Here is a 15355-nt window from a genome sequence, read left to right on the forward strand (position 1 = left end):
AGAGGCTTTGATTTGTTATTTATCAGAATTTTGATAGAAGGCTTTGCATTATAATCACAAGCTATTTTTTGAAGGTGAGTGAGTGATGACTTAATAAGAAAGAAAGTCTTACGGTTGTGAAACCGACGTAGTGAAATGGCTTTAATTTTCCATTCTTACAATGGTTATAAGGGCAACAAGGTGTTGAATTTACCGCATAAAAATAATCAAGATTCCACCAATCCGGTTCGTACCTGTGCCACCATTAGGATTCACACTTCCAGAACTGATGTCACTCCGTTAGTCCCAAGCATCATCTGTTGGTTCTCTGTGTAATTACTGGTCTGGCAATAACGGAGTTGCATCCGCGAAGAGTCATCATGCTCATGCTTATGTAAACATTCTTCAAACTGAGAAAATGGACGATGTTTTAAAAATTATTGACTCAACTGACCAACAGTTGATTTTTAAATCGCCAATTAAAATGATTCAGCCCATTATATTTTCGGAATCGGAAGTCAGAATCTGAGTTCAAATTTGGATTCAGCTAGACAAAACCCATCAAATTCATCGCATTTGGTCAAAGGACGCAAAACCCTATTCAATGTTGCTGACCAGTGATATCGTTTCATCAAAGTTGATAGTCTTCCTGCAATAAATCGCTCTCACAACACCCCCCGAGCCAACTCTTCCGCTTAAGTAGCTGCAAATTAAAACATAAATTCAAACTCGCACCCATTGTCATCTCCCCCGGAACAATTCACTTTTGTATCTCAACACAAAGTTTTAATTGTTCAATTACCCTTTTTCCTCCCGCTGGAGCGACATCAACCTGTGCCGGTGTTCTCTCCGATCCCTAAGACGACCCAGAAATCCCCGGGAAAAGGTAGTCCCATCCCGTTCCATCATATTCCCTGAATAACTTTATCAATTTCACCGCTCTTTTGTCACCATTAATCTCCTCTCGGTCGGTCGGTCGCTCGGTACACATAATGTTGTTGTCGCCGAGCCTGAGTCGAGACCGGAGCGAGCCGTTTCACTCCTATTGCTGCAGCGACTGCCGTTGAGGCAGGCAAATTGAATATATTAAAGCATGAAAAGCTCATTTTAATTAGTTTGCTGCTACCACTGCCTGCAGCTGCCGTGTGCCGTATTGCAGCAGCGATGGTGACAAGCCGTTTATTGACTTGGATATTCCCAGTTGACTTGTTGTAGTGCTACGTTGCCTTCCGGGGCGGATTCCCCCGGGTTGGAGTTTGAGAGAGATGACACCGATGACAGGTCGTCCTATGACGCCGTCGTCGTCGTCGTCGTTGCTGGAATTGCATCTGCCGGAAGGGTCCGAATGCTTTCGCATAAATTTAGTAGTTTGTGACACTTTGTATGTGGTGTGGGTGGGTATAGTGTACCATCAATGATTCAATGCCATCGTCCGGAGCGAGTCGTGGAGAATGGATTGATTGTGGAAGATGCCCGTTTTGGAATGTACCATGTCATTTTGGTTAGGATTGAAGCTTCATGTGATCCAAAGTTTGAACGTATATTTTTCGGAGAGGGTATTACCATAGAGGTAACTCTTAGACTAGAAGGTCCCGAAGAAACGTGCTCGACTTTTTGGCTCAGCTCTGGTACTATCTTCGGTCCCAAGCTAATCGATTCACCCCTCGAAACATACGAAAATCCAATAACCCCTCATTTTATCTGTCAAACTTTCATAGCAAATCAAAACAAACATTGTGTAGTACTGGAATTTATACTAGAATGGGGTACGTTAATCGATTTGCTTGAGACCAACAGGCTAGTCAAGTAGTGAGTCAATTTAAAATCGTTAGTTTCGTAGTGATTGTTGGTATTACAGTCACCTCAGTATTATGGGTCAGTGTTGAAAAATGGGTTTGAAAAATTCTTCCCGGGTAGAGCGTTTCTGCCTACCAGAATATGCGTGAAGGTTGCATATAGAATCGTTAACTTTAAGCGTTAGAATTCTACTATTCAAACTTCGTTGTACGTTTGTGTACGGAATATGCGCTTTTAGGGCGATAGCTGTTCCTCTTTTAGCATTATCAACGTTGGTGATAGCGTTATAACATGGGATACCAAGTTTGCACATTCAACTTTTTGCATAAGGATTATATCAAATCCATCAATCGAATGAACGAGCGGAGAGATGAGATTTTATTAACACTGGAGACAGCATTGGGGTTGATGGAGCCTACATTATAACTAACAGGGGAATGATTCAATTTAATTCGTTACGTGATTGTTAACCGTAATACCCGCGGTTGTGAGAGTTGTGGATTAGTAATATCAGGATGATCGGATAGTTTTTAGATTGTCATTAGAAACGTTAAGTCGACTCACTGGCTTTTGAAACAGAGGAATCCATTTTTTTGATTTAGTGGACGTCCTCTTCCTCGTTTCACTTTTAGGAAAGGAGTACCTTCAGTGGATGACTCGTTACTTTCACTCTCGGAAATCTCTATGGTCAAGGACTTGGAAAGGACTGGGTTGATGGGAATTTGGAATGCTGGCACGTGGCAGGAGCTGATACCATCGTCGTCACGTTGGGTGTGCACGATCGAATGGCTGATATGATCACCAGATGGTTCATTCAATACACTGGACGATGCAGTAACACCAACAGCAGCATCAGCAACAATAGCTACAGCAGATATTGTTTTTAGTGGAACATTCTCCAGTCGTCGTCTCTTCTAGTTGTTTTGCTGTTGCAACGTTGGTTGTTGTTCCGCTTTGATCCATTTCGTGGTCGATCTGGATTTCGCCCACAGGCACTACAGCAGTAGCTGTTGCAAGGACTGTGCACTATTGGTGAGGCTTTTTTTAGGCTTTGAGCCTGGGACGTATTGTCACGCTCAAACGGTGGTATTGGAACAACTGGAGCTAAAACCATTCTCCCAAGTAACATTTTGGGTTTTATGAGGGTTCTGTAGACTATTATTTAGACTTGTAGAATGCTATAAAACCTTAAAAAAAACTTACAATGTTACTTGGGCTGACATCCCTGATTGGATGTGAAAATAGTACTGAAATCAAAGGAATCTGCTCTGCACGGGCTAAACAAATGGAAACATCGTTTAGGTTTAAAGCAGGTGAATTTCTACAGCCCTGTTTGATGGATGAAAGTTTTAATCTTCAAAATTACTGTGAAAAACATGTGTGCAATCGTGTGTTATGCGTTGAAAAATTGACCTGATAAGTTTTGCTTCTGTTCCCATCATAAAATAAAATAAAATAATGAGCCAAATGCACGAGTTATGGACCCATTTTCCCTTAAGTGATGAAAACAGTAGCCCCCCTCCCTTATTATGCCGTTCTCTTCCTCTCTACCATGAAAATTTGACAAGCTACAAGATCGCAACAAATTTTCAAAATTTCAGAGCCACGTTTGTGATTTCTATATGGGTGTACACTGTGTAAAAACCGAAAATGGAACATGTAACGAAATTATGAAAGATTTTGAACGCATATATCTCTAAAGCATTAATGTGAAATATTTCATGCAATATGCCATTCAACAAAGAGTCCACCCAGCAATTTTGTGGCATATAGTACAAAGTAGAAGAAATTTAACTAAAATTGGTAGCATCAAAATTTCCCATACATTTGCTTAGACCACAAGGTGTCTAAGAGTGGAAAGGCTACTGGTAGGGAGGGCAAAGTGCTAACTCAAGAGGTTGGCACCGACCCCTTGCCTGATGCCGAAACACCAAATGATAAGGATAAACAGCTCCTGGAAAAGTTGGTGGAAAGCCTGCGAAAGGAGGTCGCCCTTGGCAAGGGGAAGATCAAACAGCTCAAGGAGTCTAAGACTCGCCTTGAGATGGAATGTGCTTCCCTTGTTGGACAACTCGAAAGAGTTGGCGTTAACCTCGACTCTAGTGAGAGCGAGGCTACTGCTCCCGTGACCCGTAGGAAACGGAAGCAGACCGCCGGCCTCGAGGACACTCGAGGTAAGAAGAGCCGTAAAAAGGGAGAAAACTCAGCACCTTCTCCCCCTATTGACTCGGTATCGGAGCGCGAAAGCGATGCTGTTGCCGGTAAAAAGTAATTACCATGTCTGATGTCCCACAACAGAATGGTAAAGAGCCATCGAACGTAATACTGCAATGGAATGTCCATGGGTTGCGATCAAAGTTATCTGAGATCCAGCTATTGACAAAGAAACTGAAGCCTTGTGTCGTCGCTCTCCAAGAAACGATGGCCAAGGTAGCAGATCTACCTCCAAACTATCTCGGTGGTAGATATAAGTGGTATATTAAGCCTCACATTAATGCCTACATCCACGGCACTGGATTGGCTATTAGAGAAGATATACCACATAAGGTAGAGCAGTTGGATACTGAACTGGAGGCCACCGCGGTCACCATTCAGTTTCCGTATAAGCTGACTGTTGTTAGCTTATACATGGCTCCGAGGAATAGGGTTGGCAAGGAAGTGAACGTCATCGGCAAACTGCAAGATCTCATCTCGCAGCTGCCTGTCCCTTATGTGATAGTGGGCGATCTGAATGCGCATCACCCCTCCTGGGGATCACATAAGACGGACGTTCGTGGCGAGAGGTTGTATCAGCTACTGGACACGTTGGGTTGTTCAGTGCTGAACCCACCACCGGGGTAGAGTCCGTGATTGATCTGGCCATAGCCTCTTGGGATGTAGCCAGCCAGTTTATCTGGCGGGTTGACGATGACTTACACGGAAGTGATCATTTTCCTATCTCATTGTCACAGGCTGTAGACCTCCCGTCTACTGTGACAAGGCTGAGATGGAACCTTGAGAAGGCAGATTGGGACAGCTTTGGCAAAGAAGTCTGTCGCCAACTGCCTGGTGATGACAGGATACTGAGACCAGGTGACTGGACCCAAATCTTGAGTAAGGCCGCTCATCGTCACATCCCAAAGGCTGGAGGGAGAGGAGGTATGAAAACTGTCCCTTGGTGGGGGACAGAAGTTCATACAGCGATTAAGGCTAGACGTAAATGTCTAAGGGCGCTGCGTAGGTTGCAGCTTGATGATCCTTCTAGGGCCGATAGATTGAGGGAGTTTCAGCTTGCTCGATCTAAATCTAGAAGCGTAATCAAAGCTGCAAAGCGGGATACATGGTCTGCTTTCACCGCGGACATATCGGAAACCACTAGCTCGGGTGAGCTATGGCGAAAGGTAAAGTCTGTCGGTGGTAAGAACAGACATGTTGAGAGGGTGATTAAGTTGGATGGCGATTACACGAAAGACCCAGGACTTATCAGTGAGGCCTTTGCTGATCAATTTGCCAAGGTGTCGGCAAACAGCAATCACAGTGATGAGTTCCTGCGTGTAAAGTCATTGGCTGAGGGGGAGTACCGCTACTCCCGTGACAGGCAGTGTAGTCTAGTAAAAGACTACAACAGGGTATTCGTGCTCGAAGAGCTCAACTGGGCCCTGCGCCGCGGCCTTGGTAAGGCTGCGGGCCCTGACGACATCGGGTATCCCCTGCTTAGGAGATTACCCCTTGCCGGCCGATTGGCTCTTCTTGCTACTATGAACGAAGTCTGGCTTTCTGGCCAGATACCGGACGAGTGGAAAGAAGGGTTGGTTATTCCTATTCCCAAACCTGAGAAGGATAAAACCCTAACAGAGGGTTATCGACCGATAACCCTGCTGAGCTGCATGGGAAAAACACTCGAGCGGATGGTTAACCGTCGTCTGTCAACCGAGCTGGAGAGGCAAGGACGGATCCACCCACGGCAGCACGCATTTCGATGCGGCTATGGGTCGGAGACGTTCTTCTCTGAGCTTGATCATTTATTGGACAAGGCCTCGTCGGAAGATTTCCATGTAGATGTAGTCTCCCTCGATTTGTCCAAGGCATATGATATGACATGGAAGCTTCCTATCTTGACTTCCCTCAAGAGCTGGGACTTCCAAGGATGTATGTTTAACTACGTAGAAAACTTTCTACAGAACCGTAGGTTCCGAGTATTGAACGCTGGCGCAACCTCTACCTCTGCTTCTCTGAAGCCTCTCGTAGTACATTGACCAAGGTTGCTAGGGCTCTGGTTGTCCCTAGCATCCTTTACGGGGCGGAACTGTGGAGCAGGGGTGGTGTCTCCCTGCTCAAGATTCTGGAACCTCAGTACAATGAGGCGTACAGAATCTGTAGCGGAGCGCTGAGGTCTTCACCAATAGCTTCTCTGTTGGTGGAGAATGGAAAGGTTCCTTTGGTGAATGTTGTCACCGAAGACCTGGCCACCAAGGCGCTAAGGCTCCTAGAAAGGGATCCCATTCTCAATGACAGGCCCACGGTTGCAAGGGCGAGAGAATGGTGGAGCGACTTGACGGGAGTAAATTTTCCCACGTTAGCCCAGCGAGCTAGGCTGTGGCAACGGGCATGGGATGCTACTGCCCCGAAAGTTGATTGGAGGGTTAAAGCTATGTGTGGGGCGGGGGCTAGCTCTAGTGTGGCGAAAGCTGCATTTAGGGAGGTCGCTGCCTCATACGAGGGAAGGCTCAAGCTATTTACGGACGGTTCATTAATCGAAGAGGAGGTTGGTTAAGGGGTGTCTGGGGAGGACATAAGCCGCTGCGGCCGGTTACCCGGTCTCTGTGGTATCTTCTCAGCTGAGGCCTATGCTCTCCTGCAAGCTTGTAGGCTAGCAAATGGGTCTCAGGCTGTTGTATTCTCTGACTCTGCGAGTTGTCTCTCTGCCCTTGAGCATGGGCAGGTTGGACACCCGTGGCTGTTAGAGGTGCAACGGTACGCTAACATAACCTTTGCATGGGTACCTGGACACGCAGGTATACCAGGGAATGAGGCTGCTGATAAACTAGCTAACCAGGGTCGTCTTGCTCAACTAGAGGCCACTCCGGTGCCCTATAGTGACGCTACCCGCTGGGTGAAGCAGACCTCGCGATACGCATGGAATGTGTCTTGACATAACAACCGTGATGCATTCCTGCGTCGTATCAAGAACACAACACAAGAGTGGAAGGATGCACCTAATTCTCGAGATCAGAAAGTTCTGACTCGGCTGAGAATTGGTCATACACGGCTCACTCATGGACCTCGATTTAGCGGCAGTGTGGCCTACTGCCAGGGATGCGGTGCGGTATTAGATGTGAATCATCTATTGGTGGAGTGCCCGGCGAGAGCACAATTAAGGGAAGATATGGGTGTCGTTGGTTCAATCCGTGAGGTATTGTTCAACGACAGGAGTACAGAGCAAACTGTACTCAACTTCCTGAGGGCGTTAGACTTATACGATATGATATAAGCATGAGTAAGTTGAAGTGGCATTAGAAAGAAAATGACTGGTAGTCATGCCACTTCATTCGACAAGAGGCAGTCCTAAAGGTCCCAAAGACCAAGGTACACGAGGGAGGACGACCGACCTAAACGGGGGACACACATTGATGAAACAGCTGCAGTTTAAAACCCGTCTCGAATGAACTAAATTCTCCTCTTGTAGGGGAACAGTTTAAAGAGACGTTAATAGACGTATCCACAAGGTGTCTTTTCTAACAGAGCCAGCACATGGTTGGTACCAAACGAAACAAGCCGCAGCCGCATTTCCATTTGTATCGCTCAACACGCAGCAGCTCAACAGACGATATGCTCCCGACAAGCAGCTTGCAAGAGCGCTCCAGCCAGAGAAGTAGTGAAGAAGCAACTCCGCCACTGTTCGGGTACAGTTGTTCGTCATGCGATACGCTGCTGTTGTGCCATGTCCACCAAGAGCGTCGAAGAACATCAAATTCACTCATCGTATCCGTGGAGAAAGCGCCTGCAGATCGCAGAATTCCTCAATCACCCGGTACCGTGCACCTAAGAAGAATATGAACCTGTGTGTAATCCACGCTAAGTGAGGTCACCATTCTTTGCTCGACTGTCGAGCTGTTCGGTCCGTATTTTCGCTCGAGTTCTCGATTCCATTTTGTTTCGTTTGTGCTGTCGCGTTGCGCCACCTTCTCGCGTTCTGGCAAGTTTACTTGAACTTGCAAACACGAAACAAATGGTGCGTAAACGTGCCAATGAGTCAGCAGCGGGCCCTTCAAAGAAGGTGCTAATCAAGCAAAGCGCGTCACAGGATGACGCCGGAAAATGAGTACAGCAAGCCACCCAGTATGCAGTACTCCCGGAAGAAAACGGCGATGGTGACGCCGTTCCCATTGCAAGAAGAGAGTGGATTCCCCCGCTTTTCACGCCAGTGAAGGATGTTGCCAAGCTGGGTCCCGAACTGGCAAAACACAAGCTGCTGTCTCGCTTCAAGCTTTGCAGCATCGGTACCATAATCATGGAGGGGTACAAACAAATAGGATGTTTCCTGAAATCCGAGCTGGAGCGGTTTGGGCTCAAGCCTGAGGCAGTGTACCCGATGAACCGCCGTCCCAACCACAACACCAGCTTCCGTGATCAGTTGTTCCTGGTGCATTTCACGAAAAGATCAACCAGTCTTGCGGCTTTGAGATCCAAATTCCGGGACCTGTTTCAGGTCATCATCAGTTGGGAGCATTACAAACCCCAACATCGTGATCTTACGCAGTGTACGAACTGCCTCTCCTATGGCCATGGCACCAAAAACTGCCATATGAAGACAAACTGCGGCAAGTGTGCTGGAACTCACTCAACTGCGTCCTGTGAGCAAGTCGATGACATCGAGCCAAAGTGTGTCAACTGCGGTGGAAACCACCAAACCTCCAATCACGGATGTCCCAAGTGAGTGGAGTTCATTAATATCCGTCGGAAGGCCACAATCAACAACCAGCTCGGTCGCCTCCTGTACTCACGCAAGTCCAGTACCCAGCTCTCCAACCCCGTTAACATGTTCCGAACCTAGCCTCGCTTCCGCTCAACAACCAACAAGCCAATCCTGCGAGTATCCAAATGATTCCCAACAGTCGGACAGTTCAGCATCGTTTCGCTGCTGCTGCGCCCCAGCCAATTACATGTTCATCCACCACCCCTGGTTTATCATACGCTGGTGCTGTCTCCGGTGAATCTGTCGACGATTCTCCGTTCACCTCGGAGGAACTTGTGAGGTCATCTTCATCATGCGCACATGCAAGACTCGATCTGAACAGCTACACGCTGCCCTGTCCCTTGTCACTAAGTATGGACCGTGAAGCCATCAAGATCGTAAATTGGAATGCTTGCTCCTTGAAGAGCAAAAACATCGAGTTGGTTGACTTTCTCAACGAACGGCACATCGATATAGCCGTCTTCACCGAGACTCACTTGAAGCCCGAGCTGAACGTCTTCCTTCCCGACTTTCGGCTCATAAGGCTTGACCGCACCAGCTCCAGGGGAGGGGGAGTGGCCATCGCTGCGAGACGGAAAATCAGCTGCCGGCTTCTACCAAGCTTCCAGCTGAAAATTATCGAAGCCATCGGAGTTGAGGTGAGCACATCGCTTGGTCCAATCACCATCATCGCGGTCTACTGCCCCAAGTAAACCAACATTAGGGACGGCTCGACCGCAGACCTCCGAAGAGACATCATCAAGCTAACACGACGGCGGCAAAATTTCGTCATCGCTGGCGACCTGAACGCCAAGCATCAAGCCGGACCACTATCCGGTGGTGGCCGAAGTAGCTTCCTCGGCCAATAGGTTTCAAGTTTCCCGGCGAAATTACCATCGTGTCAACTGGCAGTGTGTCAGTATCAGCGCTGTGTGGACACAGCAATCGATTACGACGTCCTACCGGAGTCGTTCGAAGAAGTCGATCGGTGTCTGCAAACCATGGAAGAGGCGATATCCCGTGCCAGGGAGCAACACGTACCAGCATCCAGACAGGTGAGTCATACTCTGAACCTTGACAGCACAACCAAAGATCTTATCAGGCTCCGTAACACCATTCGTATGCAGTTTCAGCTTTCTGGGCTGCCCCACTTGAAGACCAATGTCAATAGGCTAACCCAAATTATTCAGGCCAAGATGGTGGAACTCAGAAATAACGATTTTGCCAACAAGATTCGCTCTCTCCCAGATTGTCCAAAACCATCGGGTTTAGGAAAGGTCACTCTACCATCCACCAACTCGCAAGTGGTTACTAGCATCATCAAGCGGAATAAGTCCGTTTCCAATACATCTGCCATGGCATTGTTGGACGTCGAGAAGGCGTTCGACAATGTCTGGCATGATGGCCTAGTGTACAAGCTGCATCGATAGAACTTTCCGATCTACCTCGTGAAGATCATCAAAAACTACCTGTCGGGCAGATCATTCCAGGTCTGCTTGAGCAATATCCCCTCTGATAAGTTCAACGTTGATGTAGGGATCCCTCAGGGTAGCCTGCATGGACCTATCCTATTCAACATCTTCACGTCAGACGTTCCTCCTCTGCCAGGTGGTGGTAATCTGTCAATGCTCGCAGATGACACCTCCATCATCTATAAGGGTCGAGTGATCCGTGCTCTGGCGAGTAAACTACAATCAGACCTGGTCCAGGATGTTCTGTCCGACTATTTCAAGAGCTGGAAAATTTGTATCAATGCAGCTGAAATACAAAACACAGCCTGCTAATGTCATGGTCCATCTTGATAACACTCCCATTGAATGGTCGAGTGAAGTATAGTAGCCTACTTTGGTCTCACCCTCAATAGGAAATTGCTATTCCGATCCCATGTGGACAAGACATCCACCAAGTGTAAAATCTTGATCAGGTCGCTCTACTCTCTGATAAACAGGAAATCCACCCTGTCCCTGAAAAACAAGCTTGCTGTCCACAAGCAGATCATTCAGCCGGCTATTGAGTATGGTATGCCAATCTGGGAGAGTTGTGCTAAGTGTCACCACGTAAAGCTTCAGAGGATCCAAAACAAGATCCTCACAATGATCCTTAACAGTCCACCGCGAACTCGTAATCCTGAGATTCACCACCTGGCCGGTCTTCAAACAATCGAGGAGCGAAAGACTTTCACGCTGGAAAGGTTCAGAGTCGCCTGTCTGCGATCAAACCACCAGATCATTCATGATTTGGAAACCTAGTTTAAGTAGTTAGGCAGGTTCCTGTGCTTAAGTAGGTAGGTTATCAAATTTTTAAATTCAAACCAAAACAATCCCACAAAGAGTATCCTGTAAATTAGCGCTAAACGCAATCATCACATTAGAATATCAGATCAGATCAGATCAGATTGACCGCCCACGGTTGCTGCTCTGTTATTACCAGATCAGCTGCAATTACACAGAGAACCAACAGATAATGTTTGGGACTAACATTCATCCTCAATGTGTAAGAACTGGAGATCTAATATTTAGCAATACCAGCGCCGGCCGTGTCCGAATGCAGGTCAACTAGGGAATGGGAAGGAATGTGTTGACGTGTTACTCGCTGTGAAGGAAACCGAGAAATCCTCTGCGCTTCCACGAGAAATCACTGGGATGTTGGATGTGGGGAAAGGTTGCACGCACACGCAGGGATCGTTTTTTGGTAGAGCGATTATAATACACAAACACACACACACACACACGCGCGCGCACTCATCCAATTTCTATTTTTAGATCAGAACCCACACTGTGGTAAGTGATGCGATCGGTGTTAAAGAAGAATTTGTTTCATTAAAATCTAGTGGGTATAGAATAAGGCAAAGTGAAAAATTGCAAGGAAGGGGGACGGGCCTGAGATTGAACTCCCGACCTTCTGCTCAGTAAGCAGAAACGGTAACCACTGAGCTACCGAGCCTCGTCCACAATCATCACATTAGAATAACCAATTAACTAGAACAAAGATGAAGAGCCAAAGGCTAATCGATTGAAATGTTAAATCAAATGTTGAAACATAAAAAACAGAAAATAAACGTAAATATTACTACTTACACGCCTGCAACTCGTTCCTCGTATGATCATACTTGTACACTTAAGGTATGTATAGACATCGAAGCATATTCGCTTGGAACTGTAAATTCCATTTGGTGTATTCACGCGTGCAGCTGCTCGTGAAAAAAAATCGCAGCTAAGCAAAAAGTTGATGATTAGAGAAAGAGCAACCCCGTCAGATTTTCACTTCACTGGAGCTGTAAACTGATCGATTTCGTTTCAAGTGAACTTCGAAATGAGGGAATTGGAAAATGTTCCACAACCATAACGTTTTCTGCCTGCGAAATGTCATGGTTTCTTCTCCCGCCACAGTCGAGTCATTCCAGTCATCGTCCTGCAGTCGTCCCGGACCTGTGTGTGGGCTTGGAGAAGGGGTCTTCCAACCTACAATTCAAGGCAAGTATGATCGTGTCATGATCAGTCCCGCTCCTGATTCGTCCATTGGTTCTAGCGCTTTACCAACCATCAACTATACCCGCCTGTCACCTGAACACTCTGGGACGCATTGAAGTTAGCACTGCGGAAGCCACAGTCGAGTTAATCCAGCCATCGTCCTGCAGTCGTCCTGGACCTGTGTGTGGGCTTGGAGAAGGGGTCTTCCAACCCGCAACTCAAGGCAAGTATGTTCGTGTCATCACCAGTTCCGCCCCTGATTCGTCCGTTGCTTACAGCGCCTCACCGCCTCAAGAGCAACAACCGGCTGGTTCGACTGAAACGTCATACTCCGATGGCTTCAAATCCCACATCACCGATGGGACATACAGCACTGCACCGGATCTTGCTCGCCATGTTTCGGAACATCCCAGACCAGAATGCGCTGCCTGCTGCCTCAAGGAAGCCCCTGAACCACTCAACCCAATCGCGCTTGCTGATTCCTGTCATCGTAGTCGTTCTGGCCCTGTGGTTGAGTATGGTGAAGGGGTCTTCCAACCTTCTACATCAGGCAAGTATGCGTTTGTTGAAAACAGTTCTTCTCCTGATCCGTCTCTGTGTTCCAGAGTACCACCATGTTCGTTTCGACCTCCAACCGACTTCGTTCGACCGCCTGTTGGTGTATTCCCAGAACGTTCGTGGCCTGCGAACCAAGATTGATGATTTTTTCCTGACTGCCGTTGACTCTGACTACGATGTCATAGTGTTTACGGAAACCTGGCTCGATGACCGCATTAATCCATCTCAAGTATTTGGCAGTCTATTCACGGTATTTCGAAACGACCGCAACCACCAGAATAGTACCAAATCGCGTGGCATCGTTGCAAATTACTCGGGCATCGTTGCGAAAGCCAACAGGCAACTCGGGTTCATTTTCAAGATCGCTAACGAGTTTCGCGATCCTGCCTGTCTAAAAGCTCTCTAGTGCGATCGATCTTGGAATTCAACTAGGTAGTATGGTGCCCGTATCAAGCAGTTTGGATAGCGAGGATTGAATCTGTTCAAAGGAAATTTGTTCGGTATGCCTTTCGTCACCTTCCTTGGAATGACCCTGTGAACCTTTCGCCGTACGAAGATCGTTGTCAACTCCTGGGTCTTGAAACACTAGAACATAGGCGGACGATTAGTCAGGTCGTGTTCGCAGCGAAAGTACTTATTGGTGATATCCAGGAATCTTGGCTGAATTCGAAATCTACACACCCGAACGAGTTCTTCCGTCGAGGAGTTTCCTGCATCTTGGAACTCGTGCTGCGAACTACGAACCAATACGGTTCATGTCTGGGCGTTTCAACGAGTTTTACGAGTTTTTCGACTTTAAATGTGCAGCGGAAACCTTTCGTCACCGTATTCAACGCAGACTCCAGAGAAAGGATGAGGACTTCTACCTGATTCACGGGCAACTCTATGCCATAGGAGGATAACTTTTTTTTATGCTATAGACTTGATTCGTTGTAATTGTATTGTATTATTGTGATTCATGTATTTCGAAAAGATATGGGGTTTTTACGCCTTTTCTAGGCTTTTCCCCATCAGGCTTCATTTAGACACGTTAAGTCCGATGAAGAAAAACAAATTAAATAAATAAATAAATAAATAAATAAATGACAAATCTGTCACTTCAATCATAAACAACCTCATGGTATTAATTTTTAGGATAATCACGGTGGCATTCTGGAGGAAACTTTATTGCAATACCCAAAGAAATTCCACTTTGAATAGGGTTATCATTTTGTTCCGGACGTTTGATTAATTCACCGATTCCGATGTTATGGCAAATTTCTGTTTATCATACGGAATTTATCACCGTCTTGCATCTTGTAAAATTGAATCAATCACTACTTAAATTACAAGAATTTTATAAACTCAAAATCAGCTATGAAACTTATCAAATTACCGATAACAAGGAGCTCCCAGGAAGCCTGCTTCCTCATAACGACCAGAACGATATTCTCCAAGAAGACGCCACGCACAACGTCCAAAGGTATTAGTAGCGCAACGCCGGAAGGCTATTTGCACTTCAATTAAATCTATTCTGGCTCCCATCCGACAGCGTCCCTTTGGCTACGAAGCACCAACAACTTTCCCCCCCAGGAATGCATAAATGATTACGACTAGTTCCACCATCTTGGCCACGAATGCTGGTCATGATGATAACTGCGAGCGGCTGCCATTCTGATTCTCACGCGCGATGGCTATTTAAAGGTAATCACGCTCATCATTCCTCAATCCGGATGGGATCCAATGTCTGTTTGGCACAATGGGGTCCCGTTAATTATGAGAGTACTTAATCGGTTCTAAAATGCCCATAATAGGCCGACAATTAAACCATTTACCCTAATCTAATCGCTAGCACTCGCCACAAACCAGAACTAGTGGTATTCCCGATACAAAATCAATGGCCCACAATGAAAGCCAACATCCAGTTACGTTGTGAAGCATAGGAAACCATTTCCACTCGGGTTGTGCATTAGAAAGCGGATTCCCATTGGCTTCAACCGAATGGAAATTATTATAATGAAAATCTTGCCCGAGGCCTTCGGAGCGGGCTCGACTCGGAACGGATCCTTCCGTTGAATAATGTCTACATGCACAACACATGCACTACATACCACCGGGTGGGGATAGTGGCACTCACGGCCAGTGGCAAATCCGCTCAAACAATTATTAATATTCATATTGAATTTCATCCTTGGATGCACACAGTGGCGCTAGTACGATTCCTACCCCCCTTGGCTTCGGGTCGTCCTCGTAAGCCATACAGCGGTAAACTCACTCGAGCGAACTGAAGGAGAAGAGTATGAGCCAACCTGGCAGAAAATTGAAGCTCCAACTTCGAAAGGTATCCTTACCTCCCACCTCCCAAGACTCAGAATCCCGTATCGTGCGGCAGAAGGTTGGGGGGAGCGGGTTGAAATTGCCTGTCTTATTATTACTGTTTGAAGTGGATACCGACGTCTGCAACTGACGGTGCGGAAAATGTGAAAAAGCAAACTTACCGGTGATTCCTCGTTCACGTCGATGATTGTGATTATGAGTAGCCCTTCGCCCTGCTGAATGGACGGGGCGGTCGTGTCCGTTACCAGCACTGTGATGCGCACCACCTGCAACCATGAAAATGCAATTGCACACATTTAGT

The 15355-nt window shown here is 46.8% G+C and overlaps 1 protein-coding gene across 3 annotated transcripts in view; it reads right to left on the reverse strand.

Annotated features, from left to right (window-relative positions):
- Nucleotides 1-15355, reverse strand: part of Cad87A (cadherin-87A) — a 727611-nt gene that overhangs the window by 97130 nt on the left and 615126 nt on the right. For all 3 annotated transcript variants that reach the window (XM_065228518.1, XM_065228520.1, XM_065228519.1), the window contains one exon: nt 15216-15320. In XM_065228518.1, coding sequence (XP_065084590.1) covers nt 15216-15320 — 105 coding nt within the window. The remainder of the gene's footprint in view (nt 1-15215; nt 15321-15355) is intronic.

The sequence above is a fragment of the Ochlerotatus camptorhynchus genome, unplaced genomic scaffold (assembly GCF_037179485.1).
Source record: "Ochlerotatus camptorhynchus isolate MF236.1 unplaced genomic scaffold, CSIRO-AGI_Acam_v1.1 ptg000292l, whole genome shotgun sequence".
NCBI classification, from domain to species: domain Eukaryota; kingdom Metazoa; phylum Arthropoda; class Insecta; order Diptera; family Culicidae; genus Ochlerotatus; species Ochlerotatus camptorhynchus.